Below are 15,802 nucleotides of genomic sequence, written 5' to 3' on the forward strand. Positions count from 1 at the left end.
ATTTTACCAGTTGTAGTCAAAAGAAAAAATAAAACTTTGAGAAAATATAGTGGAGAGCTCTGTCTCTGTGGAGGGAATGAAAAGAGAGGGACCACAGAAGGTAGAATGGTCTGGTTTCCTTTTTCAGGTACTTGAGGCCCTCCTGTCTTCCTCATCCCCTGCCCCCACCCCCTAGACCCCTCCCACCACACCTGCTCAGATAAACTTGCTGGTCTCCTCCCACAGACTCTCCAGAGTGGATCTACCCACACTGGACCAGAAGTTAGGCGTTGGGGATGTAACACCCTCATATGAGCCTTGTGCATGAGGGTGCCACTGCCATCTCCAGCCATGGGAGTCTTGGCTTGCTTGCTAGTGCTATGCATAGTGGTTGGGACCAGAGCTGCCTCCCAACCTCCTAGCACAGAGCAGAGACTTGTGAGGAAACTACCAGGTATGGACTGACTCAATGTGCCTGGCTGAAGGGTGGGATACATGTGGGATGATGATGGTGGCCGTCAGAAGCTTTGGGAATGGCAGATAGCCCCTGAGTGAGTAGGGGATGTCAGGGTGAGTAGCACCATGGGGAGCAGTGAGTTCGGTTCTTCTCCCGAATCTATAGATTGCTATGTGTCAGTGTATGAGGTATCTTTTTTTTTTTTTTGTGGTTTTTCGAGACAGGGTTTCTCTGTGGTTTTGGAGCCTGTCCTGTAACTAGCTCTTGTAGACCAGGCTGGTCTCGAACTCACAGAGATCCGCCTGCCTCTGCCTCCCGAGTGCTGGGATTAAAGGCGTGCGCCACCACCGCCCAGGTTGTATGAGGTATCTTGAGTCTCAGGATCACTACCCAAGTGTAAGGCACCCAATAGAATGGATCACTGTGACAGGGAGCCTCAGACTTATCAGCTTAAGCAGTCAGAGTGCCACTTGCTGGGTTTCCATGATTCCCATTGTTGACAAAAACTGCCTGTTGTTGGTTTCTAGCTCCATTTTGAACTGAGGACAGTTCTTGCTCATCTTAAGCCAAAATGAAGGCTAGAGTTTGGGGGTAGGCAGGAGGACTCCAGCCAAAGCTCAGCTTTTGTCACCCAGTGTCTCACATGATATGTTGAGAGCTTCCACTCCTCTCTTTGCCGGTAGGTGTCTTGTGGGGTGCTCTTTCAGAGGCATACCTCTGTAGACCACACTCTGGGAGGTGAGAGGCACTTGTCCCAGGATCGCAGCTCAGCTAAACAGACTGGCTGGCCAGCAAAGTCTGATGGGACACTGAATTCCATCAAACAAAGCCAGAGTCTGAGGCTTTACCTCCCCGAGGTAAATATGTGTACTGGCTCTTCCTAACCTCTGCCCCCTGCCCACTGTGCCTGGGTATGGTGTGGCAATGCAGGCCAATGGCCTGATGGTGCCGCACAGTACACGGTGAGCTGTTTCCCCACTGGAGCAGATGTCCCAACAGTCACTCCTTTAAACCTTGGCTTTTGTACCCTGGTGGCACAGCTCGGCCTCCTCTCCTCCACCCAGTTGACGGCAGCTCAGCTCAGCCTCCCAGGAAGGTGCAGGTGGGGGCAAGTACCTCAAGTACCTTTCTAACTCAGCAGCTGGGCTCTCCTGGAACATTTTCCTTTTTTTTTCCTGAGACAGCTGTGGAGCCTATCTTGAAGCTAGCTCTTTTAGATCAAGTTTGGCTTGAACTCACAAAAATTTACCTGCCTCTGCCTCCCAAGTTCTGGGATTAAAGGCATGAGCCACCACTGCCTGGCCTGGAACTTTTTTTTGGTGAATGGAAGTGGACTGGAAGGTTGAGTGTGCATGCCATTCAGCTGGTATGACAGCAGTTGTCAGGAAATCAGCACTCTCTTTGAGCCTCGGCTTGCATATTAGTGCTTCCCCAGGAGCCAAATGGCCAGTGACAGAAACCATATTAATTTTAGGAGAAGATATTATTCCCTGTGTCTGATGTCAGTGATCTTAGGTCCAGAGGAAAGCATGAACCCTCTCTGTGCTCCAGGCAATGAAGGTGGATTGGTGAAAATGCAGCAGCCCTGCCCCACCCAGGGAGTTTACAAGCCAATAAACTTCATCCTATTCCTTAACTAGATGGGCCTGGCAATGAAAACACAAAGACATGGCTGACTCTCTCTGGGAACATAAATCACCAAGCAGGAGCTGGCTGGACCTAAGGGTTCTGGAGCAGGGCTAGGCCGCAACCACACTGGCCACCCCTGGTAGGCAGGGCAATCTGGGTTCTGGGTTCTCAGTAGGGGTAGAGAGTAGCCTGCAGTGGTTTTCAAGTATCCTAATTAATTTTCCATTAATACAGTTCCTCATGTTATGGTAACCTCTGACCATCAAATTATTTTTATTGCTACTTCTTAACTGTAATTTTGCTAGTGTTATGAATTGTAATCTAAAATATCTGTGTTTTCGAAGGTCTCAAGGCTGATGGGGGTGTGAGGGCTCCATTAGACCATGATCTGATACTCTCTCCTCAGCATATACCATATACTGTGTTGTCTCAAGCCACATCCCACACTGTGTTTCCCTTATTACCTGCGGAACTCACAACACAAGCTCCTATAGGCCCTGTGACACTGGAATGGGATCACAGTGTTGGATTTGCTGTTGCCTGAGCCCAAATGTATCTGGGCTGTGCTGGCTTCTAGTGGACAGGATAGGTAGATAGATCAAATGTCAGCTCAGCTGATTCAGGGCCATTTCCCTTCCCCACCTCATACATCCAGGCATTTGTCTCTCCATCCTGTGGAATGCTATGTCTTTCCCCAGTCACTCTCCTGATGAGAGTACTTGTGTGAATAGCTTGACCTTTTGTCTTGCCCAGACTAAATCACAACTGTTGCTTTTGGGTAATGGTTGCCCTGAGGCCACTGACTAGACAGTTCTTGGTCTTCTTTGGTGCCTCAGGAAGCTTCCAGCGTTGGATTGCCTCCATAGGACATGGCAGCAGGAGAATTAGAGGTCAGGATAGAAGATCCCTTACTGTGAGGCCCACTCAGGGACAAACAAAATCTGTCTGGCTCCATGGGACACAAGCTTCGTGGATACTTTTGAGGACAGTCTCTCCGGCTGTTGGAATCTTGGTGGGATGACTCTGGGATGGGCAGAACTGGTACTGGTTTAGTTTGAATGGACATTTGGGCATTGAATGTAGGCTATGCATCTGCAGAATGGCAAGTGACATGTTAACCAGTCCATCTGAATCTAAGGAAGGAGGTCTGACCAGCAGGACTACCTGCCCCTGTCCTGGAGCCCGAGCCCATCTGTGCCTGTGATGGTCATTGTTAGGTCCTAGCAGGGAAATCTGGGTGTGATAACCAGCTAGTGGTGTGTTCCCTAGGTGTGAGGCCTTTGGGTCTCCTCATGATCTGGGCACCATCTGGGTAGGGGAGAAGTGTATGGCTACCTGTGTCTAACCACCCAAGAACTCCAGTTTCTTAACTCTCAGGATGGGTGGCTGTCTCCACTTGACTGTGATTCTAGCTCCAGTTGGCTCACATCCCCTAGCCAAACCATGGTCCTCATTTGTGAAATGGGAACCCCAGGTGTAGGAGTTTAAAGCTTCAGACATTCCAGGCAGGTGCTGTACCATAGAGCTGCCCCCACCCTTCTTGACATTTTCAGATCTTTCAGCTACTAGGAGTGCTGCTGTGTGTCAGGGCACACAGATGTGAGTCCATTCCACCTTGATTAGAGGTCAGAGAGTTTGGGCTTGTTTTGCTTTTTCAAAGTTGTTGACAACAAGTGACTACAAAACAAGTGGTCCTGACCTAGAGTGGTTAATTGGTATTTTAAGTACAGAGGTGTATCAGCTTCATCTTGACCAAAGATCAGAGGTGCTCTGTTTATTTGTTTTACCTTGTTGATGAAGTCTGTTGTCTCCTCCTTTACCTCTTTGGAGTGGGGTATGAAAAGATATATGGAAAATAAAGGGGTGGCTCAGTATTCACTAAATTTCCCTCCTGATGCAGTTCTGTGTTTTATCTTTTATTTCTCTCTCATCTCTGTTTCTCTTTGCTTAATAATTCTAATCATCACGCTCCTACCCTCTAATGTGTGAATCCAATCTAGGCTGGTCCTAAGCAGCTGTGTCTCTTCCATATCATCCCTGGAAGACAGCTTCCTCCTCCAGGACAGAGACAGAAACCCTAACACACACCACTAACAGAGTTGAGGTACTGACACCCCTGGGCTCTTACTAAAATAGTCTGCCTACTCCTGGTTTGAACATTGTCTGGCAGAACCCCAAGCCCCAGGAGCATGCCTCTCACTTGCCTGCCATAGCTTTGCTAGTTTGCAAAGCAAAGTATGGGCCTTCAGCATGCTACTTTGAAGAATCTGTTTTACAGCTTTCCATTTCATCCACAGAGGCCCCAGGCCCTGGGCCTAACCAGCAAGAGCAAGTGGTCTTTGGCTGCGGGGACACCATGGAGCTGTTCTGCTCTGTGCCTAGAGGTGCCGGCACAGGCTGCACTGTCTGGTCTAAGGATGACACAGAGCTGATAGCTTCCCACCGCATCCTGGTGGGGCCCCAGAGGTTACAAGTGCTGAACATCTCCCATGACGATGCCGGGGTCTACATGTGCCAGCAGCAGCTCACTCAGGATGTCCTGTGCCGCTTCACTGTGCATGTGACAGGTAAGTTCTTGGTGGCTAGGGCTGACAACTGTGTTGAGCAGCTGCATAGCTAGGGAGGTCAGGGCAGTCCTAGGCAGCATGGTTCCAGGATCCCTGACTCAAGAGTGTTGCTGGCTTAGTTCCCCACATCACAGGGGGGTGCCCCCAATTCTGTGCTATTTGAATGAATGGCCTTGCAAAGGCAGGGAGCAGTGATCCCTAAAGATGGAGAGCAGTGTACTCTTAAAATAGGGAGCAGCAGGTCTCTGGATGTAGGAGTGTCACAGGACCACTGCTTGCTTATAACTATTGCAGATGCTCCATCCTCAGGAGATGAAGAAGATGGTGAGAACGTGGCTGAAGACACAGGTAAGATCAGAGCCTAGGCACACTGACCTGGTCAGTATCAGGCTGCTTCCTTCCTGTAGTCTTGTTGTTTAGGGGCACTGCTACAGGTAGACAGTGCCCCAGGGGCAATGAGGATTCAGGGCTACTCTGCAGGGATTTTGGTAAGTTCTGGTGGGAAGGAATATGAGTAAACCAGGCAAGGAGCTCAGGTTGCCACTGACGAGGACATAGATCCAGGGATTCATGTTGTCTGGGTTTCTTTCCTGCCTGGTTCCCACAATCATTAAGTCCCAAAGAAATCAAACAGAGGTCTACATTAGTTATAAATTGATTGGCCCATTAGCTCGGGCTTCTTATTAACTCATAACTTATATTAGTCCATTATTCTTATCTGTGTTAGCTACATGGCTCAGTACCATTTACAGAGAGGCATTCACATCTTGCTTCTTCTGTGGCAGGGCCAGGATGGCAGAAAGAGCTTTCCTCTTCCCAGAATTCTGTTCTCATTGACCCACCTCTACTTCCTGTCCAGTTGTCCTGCCTATACTTCCTTCCTGGCTACTGGCCAATCAGGATTTTATTAAAATACAAGTGACAGGGTAGAAACCATTGTCTGACAGCAGATTCACAGGCCTAGTGGCTGTTGCTGCAGACCAGCAGGAGGGGAGCAGTGCCATGCTGAGGCATACATTGTAAAGGGGGCATCATAGATTGGGTGTGAGTATATGAGGGCACATGGCAGTGCCCATAGTATGGCCTGGAACCATTGCGGGAGAGGGAGGGGAAGAGAAAGAGAGAGAGAGAGAGAGAGAGAGAGAGAGAGAGAGAGAGAGAGGGAGAGGTACCATCTGTAGTACAATGTGTACTATTATACTGCACCTGTATTGTGGAGCCTGCACTAAAGGACCATCCATGAGCCAGGCAAGAACCTGAAGATTTAAACACACAAAGAAACACAGAGACATGGGTCATCCTTGAAACAAGAATGTCCCTTTATTGTGTACCAGAACCACTTATATATGGCTCATTAACTGATAGCCATGCCCCAGGCAAACCCACCAGAAACCACTCTCCTTCCATCAGGAACTCCTGAGGGTCTCATGCTCAGAGCAGCTACAAACACAGTAAAAACAAGTTGTTTTGCTCAGACAGAGCAGCTGCAAGCATAATAAGTTGTTTACAGGAAATTCAGGGTCTGGACAGAGGGTCCAGACATCTTATGCGGAGTGGTTATGACTCTGAGACTAGGTTGGTGTTAACTGAGGACTCAGACCACCTAGAACCTTCTGGGGTAGAGTGGACAAGGGTCTGAGAGGAATCAGAGAGACAAACTTAATGAGAAAACAGGGTAATGAGTCTTATGAGTGTGTGTGGGTGAAGAGAGCAGGTATAGGGACTTGTTTGAGGTTTCACAACCCTCATAAAAATGGACTTAGATTCTAGGACTGAAGCCAAAAAAAGGTAGTAGTCCTGAGAAGTGGGTCAGTTTCTCATTCTCCCTTTCAACTTTGGCTATCAGGTTGTTCAGAGCAGAATTTCTAACCCAGTTGGTCTCTAGCTTCTGCCCCAACAATTACCAATGTGTTTGTAATTTCCTGTTTTCTTCTGTCATCCTGGACTTCCCAGGTTGTATTTAGTGTTTTTGCACCATAAACACTTAGGTAAGGTGCCTGAAGGGTCACTTTCTTGACCTTACCTGGCATTGGGCACCATTAAGTTGCTGTAGTCTCCCATTGTGGCACTCTTCTCTCAAGCCTACTGGCCAAATTTGGAGCCTGGATGGGCAATTCAGAGCTAGGAGGGACACCTCTCCAGTGTCTGCACACTTTTCTCCTATTTCACATGTCAGTTCCTCCTCCCAGAGATGCATAGGGCCCTCTGATTGAGTCACTGTGGAAGACCCTGCCCCGGCCTTTGTTCTCTGTTTTGGAAATTTGTTGCCTCCCTCAGCTTCCTCATGAGTCCAAACATATGGCATCCTGTTGCTGGTTGTTTTTGCTCTACTCTTTGGGAGCCCACCGCCCAGCTCCCAAATAAACACATGGACACATATTACTTATGATTGTATGACCTTGACTTGGCTTATTTCTAGCCAACTTTTCTTAACTTACATTATCCCATCTACACTTTGCTTCTGGGGTTTTATCTTTCTCTATTCTATATACCTTTCTTCTTACTTTGTGGCTGACTGTGTAGCTGGGTGACTGGGTCTTTGCATCCTCCTCTTTCTTTTCTTGTTCCTTCTTAAACTTTCTCCTTCTCTTTATCCTCTCTGCTTGCGAGCCCTGCCTATTTCCCTCTCTTGCCCTGCTATTGGTCATTTAGCTCTTTATTAGACCAGACAGAGTAACACAGCTTCACCAAGTTAAGCAAATACAACATAAAAAAGTGAAACATATCTTTGCATCATGAAACAATTGTTCCACAACATATAAAGATGTAACACATCTTAAATTGATAGTCCACCACAGCATCCTCCACCCACCCAAGAGGAAGGAGGGAATTCAGTGGAGGGGAAGCATGACCTGAAGGGCACCTGCCTTCACTGGGCACTATACAGGCTGACTCAGGTTTGGTGTACTGGTGGAATGACCTGGCCTAGTTGCTTCCCAGGATCTACATCCTACTGGGTTCTACTTCCTGGGTCCCTATACCTGTGAGCCTGCCTCAGATGGAGAGAAGAGAATAGCCCAAGACTGAGAGTGGGACAGCTGTGGATGCAGTGTTCAGACAAAGCAAAGGAGTCTCAATACAGATGAGGGATGAAGCTTGAGGGTGTGCTGGCAGGGGAGCTTTGCAAGGGTGTACTGATCATGCTGTTATGAGCATTTCTGCCATCAGGGGCCCCTTACTGGACTCGGCCAGACCGTATGGATATGAAACTGCTGGCTGTGCCAGCCACCAGCACAGTACGCTTCCACTGTGCAGCTGCTGGCAACCCCACCCCCTCCATCTCCTGGCTGAAGAATGGCAAGGAATTCCGAGGGGAGCATCGCATGGGGGGCATCAAGGTAAGTCTGGAAAAGGGGCACAGATAGGTAGGGCCTGGATTCAGAGGGTATAGCCCATATCATTTGTCATAGACCAGCCTCAACAAAAATACCTCTTGCCAGGGTAGGGGCATGAGATTTTAGAAATAGAAGTAAATTGAAAAGTAATAAAACTGAAACCATAGAAAAGTACCAGGAGGGCATTCCAGTGAATACTGAAATTTTCCCTGTTTAGTTTTCCTTGTATGTTTATATCCAAATACAAAAGGAGAAGAAGGCAACAAAAGTCTTCCTTAACTTGATACAAACTACAGGTACAACAGTTAATTACTTTAACATTTTGAGGTATCAAGTCATTAGCTTTTTGTTGTTTAAGTAGCGAAGCCACTCTAGACCAAGTATCCTGAAAGCAGTCACTTCCTAGGTAACCTTATATTACAAAAGAAAGAGCAGAAGTATGTTTGCATAGCCTAACTATCTGTCAGGATGAAAACAGGCTCACATTTTTGGGCATCCACAGTCACACCTACCAACTTTTCCTGCAGCTTAGGCACCGGCACTGGAGCCTGGTCATGGAAAGTGTGGTGCCTTCTGATAGTGGCTACTATACCTGCGTGGTTCAGAACAAGTTTGGGAGCATCCAGCAGACTTACACACTGGATGTACTGGGTAAGAGCCAGGCTGGGTGACTAAAGCAGGTCAGCCTCAGACCATTGGACCCACTGCACCGACTGTCTGTGTCTTACAGAGCGCTTCCCACATCGGCCCATTTTGCAGGCTGGGCTGCCAGAAAACCAGACAGCCACCCTAGGAAGTGATGTAGAGTTCCACTGCAAGGTGTACAGTGATGCCCAACCACACATCCAGTGGCTGAAGCATGTTGAGGTGAATGGCAGCAAGACAGGCCCGGATGGCAAGCCCTATGTCATCGTACTCAAGGTGGGCTCTGTTGTTCGCATCTGGTTGGGTGGATGGGTTAGCTGGAAGTGCCTTGCCCTGGTCCTTAAGTCCCTCTTTGGCTGAGGAATACCTTGGGACTGGGACCCACATGTTGGGGTTTCTGGGAAGGGGCACCTGAGTCTCAGAACCTGTTCTGAGCTCCAGGCAGGCTCTGTGTTACTTGTGCCCTCCCGTAGGACTTGTTTCCCTGTTTGCTCTGAGGCTTGGGCCTACAGAAGGCTTCTCTGGGTGATAGCTGTGGTGGCTCAGGGGGATGTCTGCTGTACTAGTACCCTCTGACATCAGAGTACTGGCTGTCCACTCTCCAGCTGCCTTCACTGTAGCACTAGCTCCACCCTGCCTTGACGGACTCTTCCTGCCTCCCTCTGCCTGTAGCTTTGCTTCATAGCCTCAGGTGGGGGCCACAAGAGAGAGAGAGAGAGTTTGGGATTTGCAACACAGGAAAGAGAGACTTGGAGGTCTGATGGAGAGAAGAACAGGTTTTGGCAGGTGTTGGTATCCTGGCTGTTGAGAGAGACCACTAGGGCCATGTCCAGTGTAGCTCCCACTGTGGGTGTGTGGTTTCGTGAGCACAGGCTGATGTGATATGACCCTTGGGATGAACATTTGAAGAGTATGGGTTCTCTCTCTCTCTCTCTCTCTCTCTCTCTCTCTCTCTCTCTCTCTCTCACTCTCTCTGTGGTTTTCTCTCTTTGTCTGTGTCTGTGTTTCTCTCTCTGTGTGTGCTCTCTTTCTCTGTGTGTGTGTTTCTCTCTCTCTCTGTGTTTCTCTCTCTGTGTGTGTGCGTTTCTCTCTCTCTCTCTCTCTCTCTCTCTCTCTCTCTCTCTCTGTGTGTGTGTGTGTGTGTGTAGAAACCACTCCCACCACTGCCATTATGTGCCTCGCTTCAGGCAGCTTTCCAGTGCTTCCTCCCCCCAACCCATTCTTTGGCATCTCCGTTGCCCTGTCTTGTCCTCATTGTCTTCTAGAGATATCCTGGATCAGTGACAATCTGAAGGCAGATGCACACCTTTATCTTTCAGTGTGTCAGAATGGGATGGGGCAAGTACATTTGTTGAGCCATCAATTTCGTAAGCATGGCTGAGAAGGCATTTTGGTGGTATGTTCACAGTCCTCAAGTAGGTGATAACTGACCCACCTCTGACTCATCTTCTGTTTCTGATGCCTTGATAATACTGGTAGCTCCCAGCCAGCACTGACTTCCTACCTCCTTCAAAGCCCCTCAGGTCTGTGCTGTTCTCTTGCTTAGAAGTTTTCAGAACCTTCCAGGGGCTGAGCCCTGTGCTGCTTTAGAACATCGACTTTCCACCATTCTCTGGCTGACACTGATTTCCTCTAGTTGTCTGCCCATCTTTTTTTTCTGTACTAACCCTGCATGTTGCTACTTTGTGGTACCATGCTGCCCAAGTGCCCGATGCTTGCCTTGGGACAGGGAACTATCCACCAATAGAGGGACTGGTTTCAGGCTCCATGCCTTGGTTCAGCATCCATTGCAGTGGTAGAGCTGTAGTTGTCAAGGTGGTAGCAGAGGCGGCATTTTCCTTGAAGCCTGTCTGATCATCTCCGTGTGGACTGTGCTGTGGTACCCAAAGGGACATGCTGGTGCTTGCCTATTGATTTCTGTTTTCTCTTTGTAGACATCAGGCATTAACACAAACAACAAGGAGCTAGAAGTTCTGTCTTTGCGCAATATCACCTTTGAGGACTCAGGGGAGTACACCTGTCTGGCAGGAAATTATTTTGGATTTTCCCATCACTCTGCATGGCTGGAGGTACTGCCAGGTATTTGTTGCTGCTGCTGCTGCTGCTGGTGGTGGTGGTGGTGCTGGTGCTGTTGCTCCATCTGCCCTCTTATGGTGCGAGCTCAGAACATAACAAAGCTGACAGGGACAGCAGGGTGCACTGTGACTTACTGCAGTCCATCCTGTGGTAACCACCCTGGCCTTGTGCTTGGTATGGGAGTGTCACCCTGCCTCATCTTGATCTTGCAAAGGCCTCCGCCACCATCCTCTAGTTGGATTTCCACAGTCTAGCCTTGAGGCTCTGGGATCTCCTGGGAGCCTTGGTGGTGGTGTGGATGCTTCTGGCTCTGCCAGGCTTCTCTCCTGAGTCTGGTCCCTGCTGACTCATAGATGTTTTGGACTACCAATGTGAGTTGGGGATGTAGGTCACCAAACTCTGAGTATCCCAGTAGCTTTGCTCCCCAACAGGTACCTAGAGATCAGGGCAATGGGAAGTCCCACAAGGCTGGATGAGGCATCAACATTTATGTCTTTGCAGCTGAGAGAGAGCTGGCAGAGAGTAGTGCGGCTGGCAGGTTATCTGCAGGCACCATCAGCTTCTGGGTGGGCTTCTCCATCTTAATCTTGACTGCAACTGTGACACTCTGCTACCTGCGTAGAGTCTCAAGAAAGAACCTGAGGTCTCCCAATGTTGACAATAGCTTCTGCTTCACACCTGAGCAACAGGTAACTTAAAGTAGATACCAAGTTTTGATCTCTCTGTTGTACCTTGAACCTCCTAAAGTCCCAGCAGTACCTGAGGCCTGCTTGGTACTCATTTCTCTGCAGTCAGATGAGCTGACCCTTCCCTATTCCTATTCTCCACATGGATCCCACATTACTCAAAACAACTTTGAGTCTTCAGTAACCACTGTTTGAGCATCCCTCTTCTTGGCCCTACATACTGCCTCACATGGACTTGACCTTGCTACTCCTGGAAGTTACACCACCTCAACCCTTTCCCAATGCCCAGCATCCATTGTCTGGCACCAACCTATCCCTAATGATCCAAGCAGGTGACCTCCATGAACTCTGATATACCCTTGGTCCACATCGTCCACCCAGTTTCAAGAGAACATACTGTAATGGCCAGTATTTCTGAGCTTGAGCTGCCAGCCGACCCAAAGTGGGAAATATCTAGAACTCGGTCAGTGCTGGTGGGGTTTTATGTATACTTGGAGGAGGTTCTGTGGCTGGGGGCTAGATGGCTACCAGGCAGAGGTCTGTTGGAGGTGGGGTCCGGGGTGAGACTTGGGTTACTCTGTCTTCATGAGCAAGAACCCAATTGCCAGCTGTGGATGCAGTGGCACAGGGCCATGAGGGCTGGGGGTCCTGGGCACATACTCACTGCCTCTGCTTCTTCGGACAGGCTGACACTTGGTAATTCTATAGGAGAAGGCTGCTTTGGCCAGGTTTTTATGGCAGAGGCTGTTGGCTTTAACATGGACAACACTGACAAGCCTGTCACTGTGGCTGTGAAAATGCTGAAAGGTGAGGAGGGAGAGAAGTAGCACAGGGCAGTGGGGGCTGCAGGGCCACCACCTGACATTCCCACTTTCAACACAGATGATGCCAGTGACCAGGACTTGTTGGACCTGGTGTCTGAGATGGAGATGATGAAAGCTATTGGCAAGCACAAGAACATTATCAACCTGCTGGGGGCCTGCACACAGGGTGGTAAGTACAGCAGGTGGGTGGACAGTTAGATGGGGGCCCCTGAGTCACACAACATCTCCGAGGTATCTGTGCTTCCAGGGCCATTGTATGTGCTGATGGAGTATGCCGCCAAGGGTAACCTCCGGGAGTTCCTGCGGGCACAAAGGCCCCTAAGCATGGAATACTATGGTGCCTCCAGGCTGCCAGAAAAACAGCTTACCCGCAAAGATCTAGTGTCCTGTGCCTATCAGGTGGCCAGAGGTATGGAGTACCTGGCTTCTCAGAAGGTGAGCAGAGCTGGGGCACAGGCGAGGTAGGGTCTTCCTGAGTGGAAGAGTGGATATCAAGCTTGCTTAGGCTAGGGAGGTGTCAGTTTAGCACAGGTTCCTTTCATGCCTCCTCAGTGTATTCACAGAGACTTGGCTGCCAGAAACGTGTTGGTGACTGAGGACAATGTGATGAAGATTGCAGATTTTGGCCTGGCCCGTGATGTGCACAATCTGGAATGCTACAAGAAGACCACCGATGTGAGCCCCATTTCAGGGTGGTTGGGGTGCTGTGCCCCACCAGGGAACACCTGACAGCCAACAACTCTCCCTCTGCCTAGGGCCGGCTACCTGTGAAGTGGATGGCACCAGAGTCGCTGTTTGACGGAGTCTACACCCACCAGAGTGATGTGTATGTGTCCTATCATAGGATGGGGATAGCAAGACCCAAGTCACACCTATCACAGCCCTTAGGCTGTAGACAACAGCATAGCCCTGCCATGTCTCTCATACACACACTCCTCCTTGCCCATTGGTAACCTGTCCTGTTGTAAAACTGTTACAGTAATTGACCAGGAATAACAGGCCTCTGCCCTCACTCCCATACAGGTGGTCCTTTGGAGTCCTGCTCTGGGAGATCTTTACACTGGGGGGCACACCATATCCCGGCATCCCAGTGGAAGAGCTTTTCAAACTATTGAAAGATGGCTACCGCATGCACAAGCCTGCCAACTGCACACATGACCTGTGAGCAAAGCATTCCTTGTGCACTCCTCTAACTAGTCCCTGGGAATGGCTGGTTTCCTACCAGGGCTCCTGATAGGAGGCTGGTAGCCTTGGGTGAGGTAGGGATGGACAACAGGCCAAGAAACCACAGTCATATTTGCCACAGGTATGGGATCATGCGGGAATGTTGGCATGCAGTGCCTTCACAGAGGCCCACCTTCAAGCTTCTGGTAGAGGGTTTAGATGGCATCCTCACTGTGACATCAACCCACGTAAGTACCACTCAGTCCTGCCCTCTCTGCCTTCTCTGATTCCTGGGCGGGATGCTCCTCCAAGTTCCAGTAATGGGGTTGGCCTTCAAGGGCCAGCCTGAACATAGATGGCCGTGGGATCAAGGGGATGCAAACTAACATAGTCCTATGACCTTTTCTACCAACAGGTATACCTGGACCTACCAGTGCCTTTTGAGCAGAGCTTGCCAGGTGATGAGGATACCAGGAGCCCCAGTTCCTTAGAGATAACTGTTCACCCACAACCTGCTACCCCCAACCCAACCCAGGAATTGGAGGCCTCAGACATGACAGGCCAAGAATCCTATAGACCAAGCCCGAGTTAATGTTTATGTATATAAAATGTATGGAGTCTTTACAAGTTGTCTTTGCTGTACGGTTAACACTTCTTATGTGACACTTCCTCGTTTTATGGCATTGACTATTATGTTTCAAACCTAGTAAGAAAAAGCAGTGAACTTACTCTTGTTATTTTTTTGTACTGTTACTGAGCCCTTGACTTTGGTGGCTGTCTCTTGCCTATAAGCTAGCAGTGCCAGGACAGTGTCTCAGGGTAACTTTTCTTGGATCCTAGCATGTGGTTTGTCAGCCCACATTGGCAGAAGTAGTTTTGTTAATGCAAACAACTTACTTTCCAAAAAATAAAGAGATAACCAGTTCTGATTCACACCTGTGCCACTTACCTTCCATTCTGGCATCTGCGCAGCCACATCCTCACTCTCTGTGGGGACTGGTTATGAGATTTGTCTCTGTGGGGGTAGAGATAATAACTGGTGAGGAATCTTAGCTGTTGACTGGTCCCTAGTACAAAGTGCTGGATTCAGGCCCTAGGAGGACTAATTGTCTTACCTTTTCCTTCCCAGTGTGAGGGCAGCTGGGCTTGGACATGCTTGTCTGTGACCCAAACTACCTGTCAGAACATCAGGGTTACCAGTTTAGAAGTTCCAAAGAGAGGATTTAAGAGAGCTAGTGTCCATAGGAGGGTACCATGGGGGTGTGAAGGACGTACTCTGGGACTGCCTTGCCAGAGGAGGGATCCTATGAGGACACAGGATGCTCAGATATATGTAGTAACTTCTGTGGGAAGGAAAGTAGGCAAAATCCCTGGTTTAAACAGTATACACTGATAGGGAATGCCTTTAATCCCAACACTTGGTCTATGAGACCAGTCTGGTCTACACAACAAGTTCTAGGACAACCAGATCTATGTAGGGAAGAAGCTGTAGGTCTGGATGTTTGTTGGTTCCCCCACAGCAACCAAACAAGGGGCACCAGACAGCTTCATACCAAGGACTCAGAGCCATGAAGATACCTGGTGACAGTGAACAGGCAGGAGGAAGTAGTTAAAGAGCCTGAGCCTCCTACTCCAATCTCCCCAAGTCCTATTGATGTTAGGTTCCTTCTACTGTGTCTAGTTTCCTCTGGTCGAGAGGAGTTTCTCTACCCAGATGCCTTGCCTTTTGGACATGGGTTGTGATAACGATAGTTGATTTTCTTGTTTGTTCTGAGTAGTACTGAGAATAGGCTGGTTTCCAGTCTGACACTCCTTCTTACTAACATTGGCCTGTGGCAGGCCATCATCCTGGGTTGGCTATGGAGGCTCAACTGGTTGTGTCTATCTTACCCTCAGTGGTTAAAGTACCTACTGTAGCAATTTGCCAAAAAGGCAATCTATAATCTGTGGGCATGTGGCATTTTCCAGATACCTAGGACTGCCTTGATTGTCTTCCACATATAACTTTGTACAAGGGTCCCCAGTTGTTGTGATCTAGCTGCCCTCACTCCCCCTCCCCCGACCCACAGGGGAACTTCCTTGTGGTCTGTAATTGACAAGGATGTTTGTGTTCTTTCTGGCCGGAGGGTCTCCACAGAAGGAATAGAGGTATAAAAAGTTGCTGGGCAAAATAAAGGTTGCTGTTCTTGCACCTGAAAAGAAGCCTCTGTGTCTCAATCCCAGCACCCCCCCCCCCACCAGTCTTGGCTATCCAGGCTGCGCTGGCTGCAGCAGGTGGATTTCCACTGAGATCTAGAAAATGGGGATTCATGATCGGGGTTCCTCAGTCCGAGGAGCGTATTGGGGAAGGTAAGGTGGTTTTTTTTTTTCATCCCAAGAGATAACTCTGAGGAACATCCCCCAAGAGATAAGCAAGTATAAAGAGGCAGGAGGGTGAATT

At 49.1% G+C, this 15,802-nt stretch overlaps 1 protein-coding gene across 1 annotated transcript; it reads left to right on the forward strand.

The window, feature by feature from the left end:
- Nucleotides 1-330: 330 nt before the first annotated feature.
- On the forward strand, nt 331-13,919 carry LOC142847383 (fibroblast growth factor receptor 3-like). Its single transcript, XM_075968091.1, is given in 18 exon segments — nt 331-433; nt 4,363-4,632; nt 4,927-4,980; nt 7,801-7,970; nt 8,495-8,618; nt 8,698-8,888; nt 10,547-10,691; nt 11,190-11,341; nt 11,632-11,837; nt 12,060-12,181; nt 12,257-12,367; nt 12,446-12,633; nt 12,751-12,873; nt 12,954-13,024; nt 13,222-13,359; nt 13,505-13,610; nt 13,778-13,857; nt 13,859-13,919. Coding segments are annotated over 18 exon segments (2,415 nt in total).
- Nucleotides 13,920-15,802: the final 1,883 nt, after the last annotated feature.

Source organism: Microtus pennsylvanicus, chromosome 3 (assembly GCF_037038515.1).
Source record: "Microtus pennsylvanicus isolate mMicPen1 chromosome 3, mMicPen1.hap1, whole genome shotgun sequence".
In the NCBI taxonomy this organism is placed as follows: Eukaryota; Metazoa; Chordata; class Mammalia; order Rodentia; family Cricetidae; genus Microtus; species Microtus pennsylvanicus.